The sequence below is a fragment of the Diabrotica undecimpunctata genome, chromosome 5 (assembly GCF_040954645.1).
Source record: "Diabrotica undecimpunctata isolate CICGRU chromosome 5, icDiaUnde3, whole genome shotgun sequence".
NCBI lineage: Eukaryota > Metazoa > Arthropoda > Insecta > Coleoptera > Chrysomelidae > Diabrotica > Diabrotica undecimpunctata.
The window spans coordinates 50,027,813-50,052,396 of NC_092807.1; the positions used below are offsets into that span (position 1 = coordinate 50,027,813).

The 24,584-nt window shown below is 31.5% G+C and overlaps 1 protein-coding gene across 7 annotated transcripts in view; it reads left to right on the top strand.

The window, feature by feature from the left end:
• Positions 1–15,783, top strand: part of LOC140441301 (serine/threonine-protein phosphatase 2A 56 kDa regulatory subunit gamma isoform-like) — a 158,684-nt gene extending 142,901 nt beyond the window's left edge. For 5 of the 7 annotated variants that reach the window (XM_072531940.1, XM_072531936.1, XM_072531939.1 and 2 more), the window contains one exon: positions 1,058–15,783. In XM_072531940.1, the coding sequence (XP_072388041.1) occupies positions 1,058–1,201 (144 nt within the window). In that variant the 3' untranslated portion in view covers positions 1,202–15,783. The remainder of the gene's footprint in view (positions 1–1,057) is intronic. The other 2 variants (XM_072531935.1, XM_072531937.1) reach the window with 2 other exon arrangements.
• Positions 15,784–24,584: the final 8,801 nt, after the last annotated feature.

The window sequence follows — 24,584 nt, forward strand, 5'->3', positions numbered from 1 at the left end:
CGTTCGATTGCAAATTCTTTTAGATAAAATTGGCATCGCTGCGCTAAAAACTCCCATAATGATTGCATTAACAAAATAAATACATTATATTATGATTAAAGAAAGCTAGTTCAGAATGAGAGTAATTGTCCATTTATTCAAATTTGATAATTACCGTGTACAGGGTCCTCCAAACTTTTTTTGACAATTGATAGCGACCATATTTTTGAAGCTACATCTGTCAAATAGCCTGCCATTTACTCGTCTATTTTGCCAAATCACCATAGATGGATATGGCATACAAACCGTGCAAATGATAAAAGTGTTTTATAAAAATGGGTGTTCTGTTCGGGCAACGTTCCGTGCTTTTCTCCCATTTAACGGTCAACATAATCGTTCTACCGGAAAGACTATTCGCAGTGTGGTGGATAAATTTTAATCCACTGGTTCAGTAAACAGTCAAACAATACTCGTACGCCAACAAAACGCAAGATGTGCCGACAACATCGCTGCTGTCCGTGAGCGTCTGCGGGAAAATCCCAGGCAGTCGATTTCATGTTGCTCGCAAGGATTCGCCCTTAGACTCTTCAGACCCGTTAAACTAGACCTGTTAAACTCTTTCTTGTGTGATTTTGTTAAGTTGCAGATCTATCGAATAAACCACAAACCACAGCTGCCTTCAAAGCCAACGTAACACATGCCTTCGTGCAATTATTCAGCCTGATTTATGCGCCGGTTATGGACAATTGTACATTTAGAATGCGCGTCAGTCAGCGAAGCGAAACCATATTATATTTCATACATGCGGCATCGAGGGGCCTTTCCAAATGAATAAAATTATTATATTCCTGAAGTTGAATATTTTTTAAAAAATACCAACATTATAGATCGGAATGCGAATAATAATATTTAAACTATGTTAATAAAAATGTACACTATTTGGTGATTGATAATACTGTAAATTGAATAACATTCGGTAAATGTGCCTACCTTCCTTCTTTCCGTTCGTAGAAAATAATATTACTCTATTCTAATATTATGTGAACATAGTTTTAAATTTAATCTTTATTTTCTACAGAATAAAAAGCAACGCAACTTGAGTAAACCTTTAATTCGTCGCAAGTCAGAACTACCCCAAGACCAGTACACGGTGAATGCTCTGTCTGACCACAAAAGGATGGACGATTATCTAGTAACACCTCCAGACGTCAACAAGTGCTAGTCTCTTCTCTTACAATACTTGCTGCATAGATTGCAGTAAGTTTTGTGCCAATTGAAGAAGAATCATCGATCTTTCTACCCGCCATGGAAATTAAGATCGAACGAAGCATGCTTTTAATTGTATATTTATTTGTTTCTTTAGGAAATGTTATTTTTTTATAAATGTAGAGAATGTATGTATATAGTTTTTTTTATGCGAAGGCTTGAAATGATAGTAAATCACGGAATTATATATATTTTTTTCTTTAATTTCTTAGCAATTTTTAGTTGTCCGGATTATAAATAGAACAAGCGATAGATAAAAGCTAGATATAGCCATGTTGTACTGTGATTCCAGGCCATCATTAATGGTTTTGGATTATTGTAGTTTGCAGTTAGTTTATTATTTTTTATTTAGGTTTAGGTGACGAGCTAATCAAACTATTTCTATCAGAGCTAGTCAGACTATTTTCTACACTTTTCTTGTATTAGAAGTGAAAAGAGCTAGAATTAGATGGTTGGGACATCTGAGCGCAAGAAGGTAGCCAGCATATAATGGTTACGGCGAATCCAGGATTGAAACAATCATGGTTCATGGTCCGGATTGCATCGTGTCATGATTTCGACGTCCTCTGTGCAAACATTTTCACCGATATTTAGAAATATACCGAATTAGAATTAGTAGACGAGTAAGACAAGCGCATATCTTATGGAAAATATTATCTCTATCGTTGCAAATATTTATAGGTTTATGGCAAGGAACAATAAAGGAATATGCGTTACGGAAACTATTTAAAAATATCTTAGATCCTCTGATGATTTATAGTAACAACTCTGGGAGAACTAAGTATAATGATTGATATCAGATCTAGTAAGAGCGTCACTAGGAAAGGGACTAAAAATAAACCTTAAAAAAATAAAAATTATGACTAATACAGAAGCCATATGGGAAATAAATAAAGACAGAAAAATATAGAAAATAATCAAGGTTATAGTTGCTTGAGACTAAGTTAAAATAAACTAGAGAAATAAATAGAATAATAAGAATGCGATGGCCGAAAATTAATAACGAAGGTACGTGTCCTAAATGATATGACATAAAAATCCCAGGCCTTCTCATGTGTACGGAACAACTTGGATACAATCTAGAAAACCCAAGATAAATAAACAAGAATGAATAGTGGGAATGAGTGGAAAACTCACAATTTATTTACAAGATGTTTGTTGTGCGACTAGTTTCGGAGTCAACAATTTGTACCTAATCCTCAGGCCGATGCAAAAAACCAATGACTGTAAATCAACACAAATAAACCAATAAGTAATCTTTAGTATGGCAATGTACCAATTGATGAGGCATGCTTTTAAAGTTTGAAGATATTTACACAACAGTACTAGAGGTTGTTTTTAGAAGTTAACTTAAACGGTACATTCATGTAACTTAGTATTAAACAGAAGAGCAATCCAAAATATGAAGTGTGGGAATAATATATTATGTCGTAATCCCATACTCATATTTTGGATTATTCTTCTGTTCAATAACAAGCAGCATAAATGTAACGATTAAGTCAGTTACAATTTTTTCACTAATCCGCTGGATGAAGCTACAATTAACTGTATTGTTATTCACGTTTGTATGGGCACAAAATATTACTGCCAAGAAATCTATTCGATTTAGAACATTTGCTGTGCATACGGATTAAAAATAGATCTCGGAAAAACTAAATAAAAATTTATCAGCTAATCCTTCAAGGAAAAACGTAGGGGAAAGAAGATCTGGCTAACAATCGAACAATCGTCAATATTACTACATATCTTAAATATTTTTTATATATGTATTCCAGTTTTTCAGGCGTACACGCCCATCTGGTAGGGATCTATGGAGTGAGTAACACCGAGTCGCAAGCTCCCATCTCTTTCCATACTGCTCGTCCATAGGTCGATCCGATACACCAGCGTATTCTAGTCTAAGTATTAGATCCATTTAGATGTTATACTACTACGTTAGCCTTTTTGTTTTCCATCGGTTTGTTCTTAGACTGGGGATTGAACTATGGAACCGATATATAATTGACGGTAAGGTGTATGCGATTCGTCTGCCTGGCCCGCTTATCTATCTGGCCGATTTTTTTTTCTTCTCAAATCCTTTTGTCCTCTCAGGGGTTGGATTGGGTTTTCGGTACTTCATTATCCATGCATTTCTATTTTTGTGCATCGTCTTTAATTCTTCAATAGTTTTCCCCATATTCCTTCCTATTTCTTCGATCTGGTCTATCCATTTTTTTTTTGGATCTTCCCCTTCTCTTTTTCTTTCTATTTGCCGATTCTAATATTTGCTTTATAATTCTCTCGGGTTTCATTCTATTAATATGTCCGAACCAGAACATTTGCTTCTTTATTCAGTAATAGATTTCTACTTTGTCATCTGTCTGATATTTTCATTTCTAATCCTGTCCCATTTTGTTTTACCGGCCATTTTTTCAAATAACTTATTTCGATTGCGTTAATTTTTTTATTCATGGTTTTTCAGAATTATCAATTTTTTCACTTGCGTATTATTGGCACAGTTATCGTATTGTGATTTTTTTTTAACTTTCATTTTTACAGCTTTTTTCTCGTATTTTTGTATTTATTGTGTAGTATAACTGTGTAGACTTATTTCCTCTATTTGCTATCCCGCGTATGTTTTCCTTGATCCATGATTTTTCATGTTATGTATTCTAAAGTTGTTCCGTTACATTTAATCTCCTTATTGTTTGGGTTTTTTTTTTTTATTGTAAACTCTGTAATTTTACTGGTTGCGTGTTCTAATTATTGTATTTAGGTTTTCGTGTTTTTTCTTAACGAACAACAATGCTTAAACTAATGGCTTAAACTATCTCTCTATTTTATTCCTTTGTTTATTTTGAACTCATTGGATTTTTGGCCCCTCACTTGTACTTTTCGTCTAATTATCTTGTAGGTACTTTCTATAATTATGATTAGTGTTTTCGGTACTTCTAGTTCTTCCAGGCATTTCCATATTTTTCCTGTCAATCGAATCAAAAGCTGCCTTTTGGTCAGTAAAGTATAGTCCTTCTATTTTTCTTTCTATATACATATATATATATATATATATATATATATATATATATATATATATATATATATATATATGTATTGTCATTTGTCTGCATATCTGGCCTAAATGCTGCCAGTTTTGGTTTAACATACGCCCTTAGTCTTTTCTCTACTCAATTTTGTTTTTAATTTTGGTAATATTCAAAACAGTTATTAGGAAATCATTTTTAAAATATTATTAAATATTATTATGCATACCTTCTTCAAAGTACAAAAACACATGTATCGCCTACATCGACACAAGTAAAACAATGTTGCCTTTTACTTTTTTTCCCTAATCCTAGAATTAACGTACCGTAACGTGCACTATTTATCAAGAAATTAAAAGGCTACATAACAATTTCATAACATCATTGATTGATCTTACTATCATCTAAGATTGTCCGCAAAATTCAATCTGAAAATTGATTAAATAGAAGCCGCATTATTATTTTGAACTGCAGACATAACTAGAAAGGAATGGTTTTGAGTGGTGATATATTCTGTTAGAAAACTGTAAATCTCTGTACACATTTTAAAAAACCTGGCAAATTAATTGAATATTTGATTCTTTGCCTGATTGTTATAATACTTAGTATTATTTTAAAGTTAAAGTTAGAACTGTATTCAATAAGTATGTGTGCTAGTATAAGTGGTGCTATAGTATGTTAATAAAGTTTGAAACTTGTTGAACTTAAGTGAAAGAAAACTTAATTGGCCAATATTAAATTAAGACATTTCACTTACATAATTTAAATCAAAGTGGCCCCTGAACAGAACTAAATTCTATATCATCGTGTTTGTAAGCTTGAGACACTCGTATTGGTGTTCCCGATAGACAAAGTCAAAATGTAAAACCTCATATGCAATGTTCAATATATATGTGTATAAAAAGTGAATAAATATTTTTATAGGTTTAAATAAAATTCAATGTTAATTGCAAGTATGATTTATTTATTGCAATACATTTTATGTACCTATACAAAAAAGTGGAGAATCAATATCTCCGAGAAATGTATTAATACAATTTGAAAACTATTCTTATATATCTTAACTTTGAAATATATTATGGGAATAAGACTGCTTACTAATTGTTACATTTTATCTGATAAACAAATATTGTCAAAATTTAAAAACACGAAAACAATTAGCTATCTCTCCATCTCTTTGGTGGTTTCCTCGCTGGTCGCTGGTTTTCCTTCTAGCGCAATTCTTTTTATTTCCGTTGTACGTATCATACTACTGGTTTCATTGGTTTCTTTCCGTAATTATATTCCATAGATCATTTCAGATCGGATACGGATTTTATAAATTTTAACTTTGCTATCTTTTTGCATGAATGGGTTATTCCAGACAACATATTTTAGCCCTTTCAGGACGGTACCTATTTTCCCTTGCATACCACATAAACGGCAGTTTTTAGCGTGCCTTGCGAACGAACGGCACATATCGGTCAGAATAAAAAAATTTAGGACTTGTAATAAATATTTATTCAGTAAAGTCATACATTTTTTTTTATTTTAAAGAATTTTATACATGTCTTTTATTGAACAACTTTGAAAAAACAGTTTTCTCAAAATTTGTTGATTGAACAACACAAGTTTCTCTAGTATATTTCTGGAAACATGGAACCCCACACAAACCTACGTCACTTTCTTTACACATGTATCTAGAAACCGTTCGTTTATGATTATTTTCTTTTTTATGCGAATACACAACACATCTTCTGGAGGCGGTTTTTGTCTTTTCAGTTCCTGGAACTAATGAAAAATGCCTTTCTTGTAATCTGAATAAATCACCTGACATGGGCGTAGGATTTTTAAGTTGATATTTATACCTTAAATTAAAAAAATATACTGTGGTACCTTATAAAAAAACTATAATGTACACAACGATCTAAAAACAAAAACTCCTCTTATAAAAATCTTATGTACAAAACTTAATTGAAACTTGGCAACTGGCATAGGCGTAGTCTGGTTTTTCAATAACATAGCATGAGAATTTAGTACACAGATATTTACTGTGTGGATAAAAAATTTTTATACCATTTACTTACATTACCATACTTATCATGTCCGATCGGTCGACTGATCTCATTTGTTTATTGTATGCGATAACACAAACTGGTTTTCTTACTGGCTCTTTAGTAGTAGGATCAATTCTGTCAAGAACAACCATTTTGTTTTCATGCATTGTTGTTATCATCACAACATCTCTTCTGTCTTTCTATTTAAACACTAAGAAAATGTCAGAATTTCTAAAGCTACTTCATTTTAATTTTCAATCTTTCTTGCAAAGAAGGCATATGAAGTCTGTTAGATCTAACAGTCCCAGAAGAATTCGTTTTATGTTCGTACAAAAAAGATTGGACTGCTATAAAAATTGTCGGTAAACAGTGAACCTTTGTTCATATATGGTTTCAAAGATGAACCACAATATTTCCAGCGGTTCCCAAGCCTTTGATAGTTTCTTCGGGAAAGTATGTATTCTTTTATATAATCGGTTTTCGAATGGAAAACTAAAATCTTTGGTTTATTTGTGATAAAACCCCTTATTTTATGCAAGCGATCTCTTGCTTTTAGTTGTTAATTATATTGGAGAAATCTGTTGACCAATTCTCCATTTCAAGTTTTTTTGTTTCTGGACGTAAGCATAGATATTTAAAGAAATATAATCTAAATCAAGATGTTTCCTTTTTTTATCATTTTTTTGAGTAACATACCTGTTAATTTCGTCAATTATAAATCTGGTTGTATCTTCAGTAAAAATTTTCACAAAATAATTATTGCCCTTGGTTCTTCCGTTAAGTTTACCATGTTCTTTATTCTGCTCTGGCTATCATCAAATTTATGTAACTTGCGGACAAATTGAGTTTTTACTCATGGATTTGTTTATCAATATAATGTTTGTGATTATTATTCTGATCGTTTTCGTTGTTACAATTATCTAAGCTTACATCTTCGTAAACCTCTTCTTCAGTACTTCTCTCCTGATCACTTTCTCCATCTGGTAAATATTCATTCCCACTGTCGGTAAATGACTCCTCTTCACTATTAGAAAAGTCAACTGTGTCCCTTAATTTTTGTAACTTTTACATTTCTTGTGAGGTTAATCCACAAATAATCATCAGTAGTCGTATTGTCAACTTTAATTCTTTTGCAAGAAGGCCTGACGTCTTCTTTGCATGACATTTTTATTTCCACTAAAACACGTGGTAACTGGAAATCTACAATAATCTGTGAACAGCGCGCGCATTTTTCTCTCTGTTTGAGTGTCGCATATATCGGTCGGTGGCAGATAGACACTCTGTGATATGTCGTCTGTGTCGCAGATTAACAATTTTTAAACTTTGGTTAATTAATCATACATTGGTCTGTGGCGACTGGTAAGCATGGCGGCAGATATATCGGTTTGTAGTTCGTGTGGCAATTTTTCTTTTGTCAGATATATTGGTAACTCGTCCAGAAAGGGTAACATCCAGATATAACTGCAGCCTTATTTATCAGCCCACTTAGGTCTCTGGCTGGGTCATGATAGCTAGATAAATCTATGCTGAGGTATTTGAATTTCATCCAGATAGTAATATAATGAATTACTAATAGTAAAGGTAAGTAATTATAAGATACTTTTAAAGTAAACATAGCCGTCACTCAAGGTCAAGGTATGTGTCAAATGTAAGATCTCAATTAGGGGATGAATGTGAGCATACCCTCCAATTTTGCTAGTGATAAGTTCCCGAGATAATCGAAAACTAATAAAAAATAATGATTATTTTTTAAAAATTAAATTTTATACTGCCTGCTGTACTTCTGGCACTATCTGTTGTATCAGAATCCTATACCGCCACCAGTATATAATAATTTATTATAATATTTTAATACAACATAAGCCAATGGAATACAAAAGCTAATTAGAGTAGTTTGCGCAATAAACGTGTCAAGTTGGGATTTTATCCACTTCCACAGAATAATATATACATTTTTTTGTTTATAATCAACGCTATTCCAACCTTATTTACAGCTGAATATATACATAAAACCCAACCTAGCATGTTATTTGTGTAGAATAATGTGTTTAGAAACAAACTTTGTAGCGACAATCGTAAATCATAAATGTCACGTTCAACCGTTTATTATTTTTATGAAATAAAAAGTTAAATTTCACAGCCTACTCTAATTACGATTTTTCTTGATGACTCTTTATAAAATAAACACATCAAAAGGGTCAAAGGAACACCAAAGTTTTTTCTCATATATACATCAATCTTGATTAAATTTTAACATACCGTTATAATTCCTAGTCAGCAAGAAAATCAGCTTAATTTTAGTGTTCTATGATTTTCTTATGATTAAATAATCAATGAAAAGTTAAGAAGTGTACTAATTTAATGGAAATTTGTAACATAAAACATAAAAATCTAACGAAAAGTTTGTTTAATGATCTGTGTTTTCTTGAGCAGCATAATTACAGCTTGAAACCTACATGGCATGCTTAAAATTAAACTATCAATGTCGTTTTGAGGCAATAGGATCCATTCCTGTATAAGAAGATCTTAAGACCTTGTCTAGTATATAGATTGTGCAGACGAGGAGCAATCTGTCTCTGAAGCCTATCCCGTACATGATCGATGGGATTAAGATCTGGCGATTGTCCTGGTTACGGTAAAAGTATTATATCCTCATTTTGAAACCAATCTCTCACGGTTGCAGGACCTGCAGCAGTGGAAAATGCAGGATAACAGGTTCTAAGATGCGATCAATATATTGAGATTGATTCAAAGTGCCTTCTACAAAAACGGGTTCGATGATGAAAAATTATTCCAGCCCACATCGTAACTTGTAGACCACTATATGGAAAAACATCCTATACATGTCTGAGTCTCTCTTGTCGACCAGGTCCTTTCCAAACTCTCACTCTTCTTTAATTAAGATAGAGGCAAAACCTAGCTTCATCTGTGAATAATACAGAACTCCATTGTTGTAAGCCCCACTGCACATGTTCTTGTGTCCATCTTAATCTGAGTCCACGATTTCCTTACGTAACATGGGAATCCTCAATGTACATCTGGAGTGCAGGTCAGTTTCATATAAATTATTCCTTACAAGTTATAAATTTCTCAATTAAATAATCTCTTGGACGTATCTTCGAATTTTACTATTAACGTTACATAAAATACAAGTGTATATTAACATTCAACATTACATCCCATCGATACCTCATTTTTCAGCAGCAAAACTCTTCGGTTACCAATTAAATTATAAATTATGATAAAAAACAAGAAAAGTTCTTGTCTATCCCTATAAAGAAATGACCAAATCCTACTACATTTTATAAACTGCTATAGCTTCACCTCGGGATTGGGGATTGAATTAATCGGAGCACAAACCTGTCTATGATGAGCCAGTTGTGGCGGGGATGTCTGGTTATTTGACTGTGAGCATAATAGATGTGTATGTATATTTTGTATTGAGTGTGTGTGTTTCATGTTCAATCAACAAATCTATAGATAATGGCAGTTATAGCCTATATGTTCTCGGTTGATCAAACAGGTGTTTATTTAGTAATATCTTATTCAAGTCTGTCTTATATAACTGCAGGATGTTTTCTATTAGTTGTTGGGACGCACCGTGTCGGGGATGAGAAGTTCACCTGTCCTATTTGGGGCACTGGAGAACTCATATACACAATTTATGAAACATAAAAATGTTTAATTTCGAATCTGAGAAAACAAGAAAATTCATTTACTTGTAAACTAAGACAGCTAAATTAATTATGGAAACGGATTCGTGATTTATATGAAGAACGATTCTTTTTGTGGCCAAAAATTACGAAACGGGAAGATATGTACCCTATATTTTACTTCGGGTGATGAAAATTTTCTCTCTAGAAATTTTTGTGAAACAACATTGTTTAAGTCTTGTATTTGTTTAAATTGCGGACATTAAACTAGCTAATTTTTGTCAAAGAAAAACGCATACATGACCAATTTTACTTGAGAAACATACTTTGACAGCGAATCGGTATCGTGAGTGGGGTATAAATTTTGTGAAAACTTTGGAGGATCTGTTGGTTTTAATTTTCTTATGTATAGGAAGGGACACCGTTTTAATAATTCTTCGAGATAAATACCGGTGATATATATTTTATTCATTAATGGTGGTTTAGTTTTACTATCAACCATACGCTATTAATACTTGACGATCCACCTATTACAACCTGGTCCGAGTAATGAATTGAGCTTTTAAAAAGTGGTTCCACCAAACGTCTCATATTGACAAAATTTCAGACTCTCAGTTGACTTCACTCTTATATCGCCCATCTAGGTCGATATCGAAACAAGCTATTACTAAAATAATTGAACTTATTTTTCTTCTTTATTTGTTTGAATATTCCGATTGAGTAATAAAATTATAGAGTAATAAAATATAAATGTAAATAAAATATATTGAGTAATAAAAATCCTAGAAGAATGCTGAGAATATCATGGACAGCAAGGATCACGAACAAGGAAGTTCTAGAAAAAATGAAGAAGGAACCAGAGATTGTGTTTACGATCAAACGCATAAAATTGCAATATCTGGGACACGTTATGAGAAATCAGCACCGTTACTCCCTGCTGCAGTCTATATTGCAAGGTAAAGTCAAAGGTAAGCGAGGACCCGGTAGAAGGAGAATATCATGACAGCGGAATTTAAGAACATGGTTTAAGAAAACCTCAACGGAGCTGTTTCGAGCCGCAGCGAGCAAGGTCATGATTGCCAATATGATTTCCAACATCCGAAACGGATAGGAACCAGAAGAAGAAGAAGAATAAAATTATTGTAGTCCTTTGTAACGAGTAATGCGCGATTACACGAACTTATCTTTGAAACGAATAGAGTTTTGACGGCAATATATTAACTATAATTCAAAAATTTTATTATGATCTCCCAAGTTGTCAGTACAACAGTATATTATGGAACTTAGTAGAAAAAGAGCTAATTTACGTATTATCCGTTTAGAGAAAAATGTGACTGATCATTGAAATTTTGTCATTTAATTCGAAAGTAAATGTATTTTGGAAATTACAAAATTTATTTCAATATCAATTATTTCAAAAATCATTACTTTAAAGTACCTATAGCATGTGTATTATTTTTGTTATCTTTTTTTAAGAAAGAAAGTTGAGCATAAGCCCTAACAAAATTAAAAGGTTGCTGAACATTGATCTAAAGACGGTAATAAAACATTAAGAAAGAAATAATTTAGTTTCGTAGTAAAAATTAAATACTAATGAATTTACTGAAATTAAAATAGTCTGACATTTATCAATTTTGTTGATGTCTTCTGCGTCAAAGCATGTAGATCCTTTGAAAGGAAGCTTTGTAATTCCCATTCTTTTATATATGACCTAAACTATGGCTTGTAGACCCATGCAGCCAGTTGGTTTTTTCTTTTTGTGTTAAACTCTGAGAATGCGTAGTGAAATGGATCTGGATTATTCCTATATTATCAAGTACATCCACGTACCGAGGAGTTAACTAACCATTAGCTTAGGTTAAGGAAGATCACTTGATGAAGAACTTGTGAGAGGAATATCGGTCAGTTGAGGTTAAGGATATATTAAAAGGTAATGCTAGTTCATCCCTTTACTGGAACATGTTATATGAATCCACACAGATTATCAGTTCCCTATTTAAAAGTAAAACTGTGAGACACATATATAAAGAATACAAAGTAAATTAAAGTTATATATTATGTAGTTGTAATAAATGATCTTACTATCTTTTCACAATGGAGAATCACATGTATAAAAAAAGATATTAAGTTTATAAAAAAAACGATAAGCCCATTGATTTAGATGCATTTTTAGTCTTACTAAAAGCAATAGAAGTGTACCATGCTAACCCTGTGCTTAACTTTAAATAGTACTATTGTTCTGAAGCTATTTTCTTGTGGCATTTTAAATTAATTTATATTTAAATGGGAATAAGCCACAATTAAAGGTTAAAATACGTTTATTGACGTTTCAATTTCCACTTCGGAAATCGTTCCGAAGTGGAAATTGAAACGTCAATAAACGTATTTTAACCTTTAATTGTGGCTTATTCCCATTTAAATATAAATTAATTTAAATAGTACGTTGTTTAACAAAGGTTTGTTTAATAAAGGTATCTTTACGTGCCATCTCCATGGTGGAGGTTGACAAATCATTATGGCTATTCTGATCTTAGATGCCCTAAAAAGTTCGATAGATGAGCACCTCTACCATTTCCGCAAGTAGCGCAGCCAGGAGATTGTTCTCTTGTCTACACTTCCTTGCATAACTAATTGAAGCACGTAATATCTTTGATAAGAAATGAAAGAAAGAAAGAAATGCGTTTGTAAAAATGAAAACAATTCTTTGCAATACAGACCCTAGATTATAACTGAGAGTAAGACCTCTGAGATGTTAGTGTTTTTGATACTACAATATGGATTGAAAGCTGGACACTGAAGCAAGTACTCAGAAATAAGCTACAGACATTTGAAATGCGGTGTTACAGAAGGAGCTTAGAATAACATGGACTCGAAAGAAAACGAACACGGAAGTATTGCGAGAAATGGGCAATGAATACGAAATAATAAATAAAATAAAAATAAGAATGTTACAATATTCGGGACATGTAATTAGGAGACAGCTGCATGAAATGCCAACATTGATAATACAGGGGAAATATAGGAACAAGGAGAATGTCATGGTTGAAAAATATAAGGAACTGGTTTATAGATGCAGTTCAATAGAAATCTTCAGAGCAGTAAAAAACTTGAAGAAGAAGATTATAAGATTATTTGCGTACTCTTATGCATTTCTCTCATGACTTCATTATTGTTTGTTACATGGTCAATTTATGATATTTCAAGGATTCTTCCTGCATACCCACAATTCAATAGTTTCCAATTTCTTAATTGTCGCCGCGTTCAGGGGCCACGCATCCATTCCATAAAGTAGCGACGAGAAAATTTAACACCTTGCCAACCTAACTCTTAAATCCATCTTCAGATCTCTTCCTCAGTTTTTTATTTGTATGTGCACTCTAATTTATTTGGAGTAATCATTGATATTCAATCACTGTGATTGATTATGGTGTCAAAATAGTTGCAAATATCTACTTGTTCAAGAGTGTTCCAATTAACTGGTAAACCTTCATTCCATATTCTTTTCTAATTATTGAGATTTTCTGTCACAATAACGTCATCCGCATGCCTAATGTTAATAGGTGACCTATTGACCGTTATTGCAGCAGTTTCCCCCTCAAGAAACTTCTCAAAATTTCTTCAGAGTATGCATGGAAGATAAGGGATAACAGCACACAGCCCTTAGACTTAAGACCACTTATTATAATCTCTGAAACAGACTTACATATCTTGGTTAACATCTAAGCATCTCTGGATTAATACCAAGGTCCATGTATTGTAATAATGTCAATAGTAATTCCCACTTTGAATGGTTTTTAGCGCATTTAGTACTTCTTCTATTGTAATGCATCTTTCTCTCTTTCTCTGAACGGTATGTACTCTATTTTTCCTGTTTCGTATTCGAACATCTCTTCAATGTATCTATCCAGCGATTTAGTTTTTCTTCAGCCTCAATTATGGTGTTCACATGTTTGTCTAAAAGTGGCAAAATATGGTTTTTCGGTTGGAACACTGCCAGTTCTTTAACAGTTTAATGTAGGTTGGACAAATCATAATTATTCTTCAATTTCAATACATTTTTCCTAAAACTGTTCTTTTGTTCCCTAAAAATTTTAAATCAGATTTGGTTGTTTAAGTTAATAGCATGTTGAACCAAGACACAGGATTGCTTTGATTGATTATTGTCACTTTTTTGAGAAATTAAACGACCTTTAAGAGCTGCTAATTTAACCAATTTAACAGGAACTACAATGATAAATCACATTAATTGGTTCTTGTGTAGAGAGAATCTTGGAAAATAAGTTCCCAATATTATTAGTGGTCTTTATGCCACTATTAATAGACAAAAAATGCAAACACTTTAGTGAGGTTGTCAGTAAATTGCGGTAAATAAAACAAGGAAGCATTGTGAGGAGTCAACCTGAAGAAACTTGCGAGTGATTGATAGTGTGCAGTAGCACTGGCCCTGTTATTTTTCTCATATACCGTAGGTTCAAGATATGATAGACTACTGTGTTCTCCTAAACTGTACGAGCGGTATAAAGGGAGGCTATTATTTTTTAAAGATTATTAATAATTTCTCATAATCTAATAATAGTTTTCTGCTAATATTATTGGTACTGATATTGGAGTTATCATTCATATTAGTGAAATCTCGTATTATTTGTTAATATAAGGGAGCAAGTATTTTAAATTACGTGATGATTTTCATATCCCCTAAAGGTAAGGGTTCAAAATTAATTGGTTTCAATGTATCAACATCCTGCGTCTTATGGTTTCCTTACGTAAGTTAATTTAAGTAATAGTAAACATAGAGGTGTTTCTATTTTGCCCGGAACATGAACTTCTTTCACAAGTAGCATATTCCTACACCGCCTATAGTCAGGTTGTCTTTCGTAAAATGAAACGGCGTTACAGAGTAAGCATTTCTGTAAGTCTAAAGAACCGTTAACAAAAGTTTGATCCTTTTCACTTGTTTGTTTGTCCAGTGGCCAATCTCCATTGCAATGGACGTTGCTGGTTTATACTTTAAAAGTATTTTAGAGCATAAATTTTTACACATTATCCCTTTTTCTTTTAAACTATAATGGAGCAAATAAATACATACTGCAGTGCTTGAGGACATTGGTATTTTTTTCAGAAGCAAATATAGAACCTGTGTAGTGTGCACGTTCGCTAGCAACTAAATGCAATTTTTAAACAGCTATTTTTCTACTAAAGTTTAGATAAATTTAATAAGTGATTTCTGAATTCCGCAACGTTAAGTAAACATTTTAACTTATAAAATGATGTTAATATGCTCATAAGACATAACAAAGAAGACTAACAAGCTTTATTTTATTGTCGAAAATACTCGTCTCCTGTCTCTAGTAGCCCAATAATTTTCTATAAAATAAGACATTGTGTATATTCCGTTGCATTTACTATCATTGTTTTTTGTAACTGACTTCGTGACTGGCTGGGCCAGCATGGGCAGGATAGTTATATATTTTTAAGTGTCGGTAAATAGCTTTGACTTTATTTGTGCAAGTCAAATTGGTCATTCAAGGAAAACCAACCCTTATGATATTGTATTAAAATTGTTATATATTTTTGTAGAAATATTTTAAGTTTATTTTATATTTACTTTGTCCCTAGAAGCAGTATCTTACATATTTATCCATGTGTATAAATATAGGGATAAGGAAAACATTCGTTAAAAATACATTTACATATGTTAGATTAACGTGCAAAAATAATATATTTGTATATTTCTGAATGTATAAAAATAAGTATTGATTAATTGTAAAAATATTTCATAATACGTTTTCGGCAAACAGTACAATTAAATATAAAAAAGTGTTTATTGCGTTTAATTTTTTCTTTCCTATCTCCATTTACAAAAAAGATTTCCTCACGTGTAGATGGTTCAAAAATGGACGGAAAAGTTTGATATGCTATATTCTGCCCGCAAAAAAAGTATAAAGATAAACAACAGATTACCTGACAAAATGACAACTTTCATAGTCATAGCTGAACTCATAGCAGTCAAAGAAGCCTACAAAATATGTATGAATCAAAAAGAACTAAACTGTTATACTTACAGACTTACCGGTCTCTCAAACGGACGAAATGGCAGGGGCACTACAACAATTCAGACAAAGACAAAAAAATATAAAAACATCCAACCTACACTTTCCTTCAAGACATGGTTTAAGTAACTTTCCAACAGAATCTTCATCAAAACTATTTGTCCAATAAGAAGCAATCATTGTATGACTCCAGTCTACAAAAGAAAAATGGGATTGGCAAGTAATAATAAATCTATATGTGGGGAGTTAGCTGATCTACAACAAATGCTGTCAGAATGTCCTTTACATTTTATTGAAATGTCAAATTTTTATAACAATTTCGTTCAGGTTAATGTTTAGTTACCTTTTAATCTAACATATCTTTTAGAGTCAAAGAATCTAGATCTATATAAAATTTTATACAGTGATATTAATTGTTTAAAATTAAAGCTCTGACAAAAAAAAACAAAAAATAAAAAAAATTACTAAAGATTAAAAAAAAATTTAATAAAATAAATAAAAAAAAGTTAGTAAGAAGATCTAAACCTCCGAGGTGTCGAATCGGGTTTATGTCTAAACGTAGTAATAAAAAAAGTAAAAAAAAATAAAGTAAAACAGAGTAAACAACTAGTAAATAAGTTTCCAACATGTCATGTCTTAACTATCAATGCAATACAATAGTTATAAATGTATATACTGCCGTCCTAAGCAAGAAGGCAGTATCTCCAATTTTTACAATTTTCGAGTTTGCTCTTTTATATGGGTTCTTATACAAGTAGTTAATATACCTAACAAAGCAGTAAGCGTTCATTCCTTGGTCTGGTAGACTATTAACATTGCAGTAACTCAACTTGTTGTTAGGCATTCCTTAGTTAAAAGGCAGTAAGTACCTTATACAAGCCTAAAAGGTAATATCTCCTACAGAAAATAGAGATACTGCTTTTTAATCTAGCACCTGCTTGAGTTTATCGCGACATGACCCACCACACATTTATATCACGATATCACAATTTTTAGTTTCTGTGTGTAAACAGTGAAGCCGGAAGCATGAGTAAGTTTCTTTCAGTTTATTCTAATTAGTCACACTGTGTGTACGTGTTCATATCAATAATAAAGATTACAGTACATTTACTTCTTTCAAAAAGTTTTAGGCATGTATTATTATCGACTCGATTGTTAATAGGTCTATTGTCATATATTATTTTGTTACAGTTAACCTAAAGAAATTTAAAACATGGGAACCCGTGGTAAGAAAATGGTGCAGACAATGGAAGTTATCAATCCAAGTTATGGTGAGGAACCGCGTGACAGTGAAGAGACAGAAGGTAAAATATATATTAACTTAGAACCCGTTAGGCTACAAATCTCCGAAAGTGAAAATTTAGCTTTGCCAGCTACATCCACTTTAACGAGTTTTCAGGCTGATTCTGATGACTCACTTAAAGACCCTTTTTGCAGTCTAGTTCAGATGGTAGCGTTGGAATTCGCGACACAATTAGTCTCATTTAGCATAATTAGAGCCGCTTCTTTGATTTTTCTCTTTTTACCATCCGTTTCTTTTAAGACTATATTTGAATCATTCCATTGAACCGTATGTTCATTATCTCATACGTGTTTACATATTTGAGATCTATCAAATTCTCTATTTTTAATATAGGATTGATGTTCACTTATTGAATTCCTCGGCAGAATGTAGTAGGATCTGGTTACCCATATTGAAAGAGGAAGTTATTAAAAGGAAAATACTAGTATTGGTAAGTCAGTAACATATAGAGGATACAACATTTATGTTTTTTAAATAACAAACATATAAAATCAGAATTTGGTGTTTATTGAAGGTAAACTAAATGAACGACCAAATACTTACCATGTCGGGATAGTATTATGAGGTTTTTTCCTGGGTTTTCCCTCATAATTTACTATGGAATCACTAACAGGAGTATTTTACTGTCATCATGGCATGTATTTGTCTTTTTAAAGACGAATTACATGCTAGGATCTTTTCTGACGGATATTCTCAAGCTAAAGTTGATTTCATGTAATCGAATGAACTATCTTATAAGTAAAGTCGTCCCAGGAACGCAACTCAACAATATTGGCAATATCATTTTAAAGTCATCTACTTTAAAATGTATAATGTCTGTCTGAATTGTTAATATAGATGAGTCAGATAAAATTAAATTATTAGAAGAATTTTGCACTAAGTAACAAAAAAACAAAATTTGTTTAATTTACTAATGTTTGTATTTTGAGAACGATTTCCGAAGTGGAAATTGAAACGTCAATAAACGTACTTTAACCTTTAATTGTGACTTATTCCCATTTAAATAGTAATTAGTTTAAAATGCCACAAGAAAATAGCTTCAGAACAATATCATCAATTTACAAAATAAACCATACAACACCACGAACCTACTTGAAAGACATGGTTGAAGTTGTTGCTAAGCGAGGTATCTTTAATTTATTTTATACTAGTTAGACAATCCTTATGGAACAAACGTTTGATTTTTATTCTGCCGTCATATGGCGGCCTCTAGTCATAAATTTAAAAAACTATTAACAGAAACTTAATTCTCAGCAGGATTCTATTCGAGTATATTTTTACCTGTCTGGTAAATAATGCAAACCTGTACACGGGTGCCAGATTGTGAAGAAAATATAAGATTTTAATAAAATGCTTATTGTTATTATCGTTGTATGCGTTTTGTGAAACATAACTTGACTATTTCGAGCGAATATTTCAAATTGTTTTTCTACTTTGAGACTTGATAAATCTAAACCGGTTAGTAATCTATTTAAATGAAGCAGTTAAATGCTGCCTTTTTTTAATTTTCATTAGTTTACCAGATATTTAATTTGGTTATATGATTTGTTAGAAAAGGATTAAATATTTAATTGAAATATCTATAACTCGACTGCTATCGTCTTAGAACACTCATGCGGAGGTTTATTTTTTAGTCAAGACTTGAGTTTTATCATTGTTTAAAAAAAATCTTTTTAAACAATGGTTTTATGTATGTTTTGAGAAAATTAAATTTTCAATCTTTTAATCTTTAAAATGACGTTTAAAAATATAGTAAATTTATGGGTATGGTTTTTTGATAATGGTTTTGAAACAAATAAACAGATCGATATGCCACAACAAGAGGCAACACATATTTAGGGACAAATTAATTTATGTGTTGGGATAAAAGGAATAATAATTAACAAAACTTTAATAAATAGTACCCTTTATTTTATTTATTTATGTATTTTATAATATACACACCATTTTTGTATTTCTGTTTACATAAATGAGAATGTTTTTTTCAATCAACTCGCCCGATATGACTGTTTATGCAAAAATTAAATTCACGTTATTTTAATAGTTAGATAACACTTATGAAAATTCTAATATTTACACCATAGACAATATTAACAAAATAATAATTCAAGGTAAAAAAACAAAACAAAATTGTTTACATTAATAGTTATAGAAATTGATTGTAACATTGTTTGCATGAACTAAAATAAGCAATGTATGAGTTGGATCTATGTATGAACCAGCAATACTAGTTTAAAAATATTAGATCGATGTTTAACTACAATGGTATCAAGTCCAACAAACGTTATGATAGCAAAGTGTTCAAGAAAAACTGCAGCAGAAAACTGAGTTTGTGGCTTTTGTGCAGTTTGTACAGATTTTGTCCTAATCTTAACCAGTCTCTTTTTTTAGTGCTGTTATGCGAGTTTTAAGAAGATTAATCCGTATTCGAGATGCATGTAATCTCCTTTAAAGTGTGTGATAATTATGAAATCTTTTTTTCTTGACCAATGGTGATAACGGCATATCTAAAAAGCTCATCAACAAAATCGTCAAGTTCAGAATTATCACTGTGCGAAACAGTATTGGCACTGGTTGATGGTTGTTTTTCTATTGAATACGTATGAAAAACGCGTGGTGTCGTTAACGAACCTTCCTCTTCTACCTCACTATATTTTTTTGGTATAGCAGTACTGGGTAAATATTTTGCATTTAAATATTTTTGGTCAAAATGCTTACTGCATAGATTTTTTTTTTAATCGGGTAGCTCCAGACTTTCCAATGCAGAATTACCTACAACAATATTATTATTAACACAACTGAAAAAAAGCAACTTTCTGCACAATAAATTAAAAAAACAATTTAAGTTCTGTATTATTTAAGATATAGATAACTTGGCAGTTATGCCATATGTTTATATATATATATATATATATATATATATATATATATATATATATATATATATATATATAAATTTTTGATAGTCCTATGGGATCTAGTCATGGATGATGTTATTAGTGATTGTATCAACAATTACACTTTTTTCATTCCTTTTATTAAAAGATATGTAGATGATTTAGTTTTGGCACTTCCTAAGCACAAAATTAATGAAATAGTCAACATTTTCAACAATCATAATCAACATATACAATTTACAGTTGAGGAAGAGGTAGATGATTCTCTAGTTCCTTAGAGAAGGTTTCAAGTCCAGTGTTTTATACAGGTTGGTGAATTGTTTGCAGTCGGTAAGTTTGGTATGGTTGATTCGTAGTCTTCTAATAGTCGATGCTTCTCTTCTAGTTATGAAGTCTAGGGAGAGATGACCAATAAAAGATTAAAGTTTATGAAAAGTTGTTTTGCTCTTTTGCTATAAGTTTTGTCAAATATCCTCTACTGACTTTTTAAAAACGAATTTCGAGATTCGTTAGATAGTTGAATTGGGGTGACTTCAGTCACCCCATGGTTGGTAGCTTCTTTGGCAAAATTATCTGCTGTTTTATTACCAGTAGTTCCGGTGTGAGAAGGCAGCCATATGAGAGAGACTTACATCGTAAGCAGAGAGATTTTGGTATATGTCATGAATGTTTTGAACTAATAGGTGGTCAGTGAAAATTGTATTGACTAAATGGATATATGAAAGTTAATCTGAACAAATGGCAATATGTCTGTTTTGATGGGAGATGCATTTAAAAGCCAACAGAATACTATATAGTTCGCCTGTGCAAACGTTGCATATTAAGGGTAACCCAGATGATCTTACAAGTTCATGTTTAGTGGTTACTGCGCAACCAATATCAGTGGTAGTTTTAGAAGCATCTGTATAGAGAATTAAATTCTAAAAATGATTTCTTTATAAGAAGGTTAGAAGATTCAAGTTTATTAAAAATGGTGAGTGAGGTATATATTGAAGGGAGATCTTTAGCCCAGAGGGGAAGTAAAGTTAGAGGAAATGAACTAGTCTGAAAAAGGTCAATATTTTTAAGTAGTGGACAAATTAATTGAGGTATAGGTTTTATGATAAGGTGTTGGTTATTGTTAGTGGAAGAAGACGCCATTGTGGCAATTAGGGAATGAACGGGATTAAATGGATTTGCGGATGTTGATGCAGCATACGAAAGTAGAAGTGATTATCGTCTTAGGGTAGGAGAAAGTTCATTAGATTCACGTTATACACTCTCAATAGGACTAAAGCGAAAAGCGCTCAGACCTAGAAGTTTTATCGGCACCCCATTGAAGATGACTGAGGGTTTTAAAACAAACAAACAAACTTTTAAAACAATTGATTTTAAGTTCAGAGATTTGACTCTTTCAATTTAATCTGGAGTCAAACATAAAACCGAGAATTTTACATTAATTAACAGCAGAAAGTAGAGAATTGTTAAATAAAATTTTGGTTAAGGGAGTGAAAATTCTTCTGGAAAATTTTACTAATTTGGTTTTGTTCTCAGTGAGTGATAATCCTAGTTCGTTAGATCTATCTTGAAGTAGATTTACTACACTTTGTATAAGTTTATATGAGGTTGGGACCTCACTAGGGTTGAGTTACCAGTGGATATGATAACATTTGCCATGTTATTATATCCACTGGTAGCTTTAACATCCTAATATATAAGACTAAATAATGTAAACTAAATTGTAACATATAACTTTTAACGGGTTTTTACCCAGATATTTAGCGGCTCAAAACATGTTCACCTAGACACCGATGATGGAATATAGATTCCAAAAACCTTTTGTCTTCATGACATAGCCCATTTGGGTTTTTTAATTTATATACCTTTTATAATGGATTTTAACAAAAATTTTTTTGTAATGATTTTTCTTTTATATTAGTATATATTAGGGCAAGATCGTTCATTAACGATTGTCAGCGGTATGTCAGTGGTAAATTTACTGGCTTCATTTAGAGGGTCGTTGGTGCCTACGGAATTTTCGAGAAATTTTTCAAGATAATTCTAGAAAACCCTAATTTTTGTAAATTTATAGGATTTGAGTGCAGCTTTTAGTTCGAAATAGTTTATAAAAGAGTTCGGATAATTGGTATCTTGTGAAACTAAGGATGAATAAGGAAAGGGTGAAGGAAGAAAAGAGTATATATGGTTAGGTCCAGATTTGTTCCAAAACTTTTATTTTATCAAGTATAACCTTTTGATTAAAAAAGGGATTGGATATTTTAAGGTTATTTTTTATTAACAATTTTTTTTTCAAACTAGACTTGGGCTAGTATTTGAAGTACATAAAGTTTTCTTACTTAATTAAATATCGTGTCTAAATTTGGCAAAAGATGAAGTAAAAATATACAAAGAGCAGAAAACTCATGATATATGCCTATTGATCATCTGATGTTCCGTATTTCTTAGGGACTGTTCGATTAGTGAATGCGGGATGGAAGGAGATACATTTGAAATAAGGATTCTTTTGGTCGCAGAAAGAAGCCTGCAGATAAAGATGCCGGTGAAATTAATTATGACGTTCGATGTATTAGTTGATCAACGATGTCAGTAGAAGTGAGGAAAATGTAGATTCGATTATTCGAAATGCGAGATTTAAAAGTAATATTTTTTGGATAAACTATTTTACCAATTTCTTTAATATATTCAAATAAAACAGTATTCAAAATGGAGTGCATGACAATAACTTGTCCCCTTTTAGAAAACGAACGGGAAGGAGGTCTAGAGACTGCGGCAACGACATATGATTTTGGGTTGAAACTGGAGTTGTTTTGTGTAAATGTAAATATTTAATTACTGTTCATGATGTGTAGTTCTGGTTACCCAGACCGTAACACAATACCTAAACGTGAGTACCTAAAGGACCCTCTCCCAAACTGGAAAGAAAGAAAAAAAGGATCTCACCTATTTCTTGGGATTTTCTCTGGTTTTCTTTAATTAAACCAATATAGCCACAATTAAATTCGACTATTGAAATATAAAACCAAATTTGATACTCGTCTTCTTATCACATTGTGATTAAAGAACTTCGCTTCGTATTGTTAACTCGTCGATGAATTAATTTATCTGTTTAACACTGTTTAAATCTTTAAAATCCATTAGGAACTTTAACAAGGGTGTTTAACCTTTGACAGTTATTTGATGTTTTTTGAATCGATTATTTGAAGCTTTATTTATAAACTTCACCATTTTATTAAACTTATTATTAAAAAAACGGTTTGCAAAAGTGCTTTTTAGCTTCTAAACATTTATACTACTTTTGATATTTTTCATGTCATACGGCTGTACGTAGGCTCAATGAAAAACTGGCGTAAAAGCACAATTTAAAAAAAAAACAGAACTTTCTATAACCACTAACAAGAAACAAGCTGAGATATTGCAGCGGACAGATCTCCCTTGCATTTTTCTGTGGCGATATTTTACGAGTACCATTATTTTAATGTTTCAAAACTAATTTACTTCTTTACTGTGTATGCTATTAATAAATCGAATTTTAAAAATTAGATATTCTTTTACAATGTTCAATTTTCAGCTCTTAATGTTAATAAACAATGAAAATATTTGCAATTTCTTAAACAAGAAAAAATAATGCTATTAAAGTCGTTAAAGTCGGCTAGTTAAAGTTAACGAAGCTATAAAAAATCGATTGCTATTTACAAAATATCCCTAGAGTGACTGTTTGGACAAGTACAGTTGTTTAAATAATCGGTCTCCTGGATAAACAAATTGAATAACTCATAAACTGTATGGTCGTTCTGTATGACATTTAGCACACTTTAAAAACTCATTAACTGCCATAATTTTAAATAGTTGTATTACATATCGTTATGCAAAAAGAAAGTTATTAACATTTATAAATTATACTTTAAAAATAAGGGTTTTTAAATTATCTCGGTCAATTCTTTATGTATTTTAATTATAAAAATATCAATATTAGAGAACATTTTATGATCTATAACTTTTATTTTAACGTTTTATGCGCATAAACTTTTTTCACTTTTTACGATTGTTTAAAAAAAAAGCAAAGCAAAATTAGCTAAAGTCTTCACATAATTGTCATCAGCTACCCCTCATATACCTTTTAGAGACTTTAAATATCTGTTTAAGATTTTTTCAGCTTTTTTAGAGTTGTAGATCATAAAAAGTAATGTAACTTTTGAGAGTATCTAAATTAAAATACAAGAAACTATTAATCGAAATAGTTGCAAAAAACCTTATTTTTGCAGTTATTTATAAATTAAAATAACTCTTTTTTGTGCAAAAACATATAACATAGCTCCTTGAAATTATGGAAATTAATAAGTTATTACAGTGCGCTAAATGTCAATCAGAGCAAATAGTTTA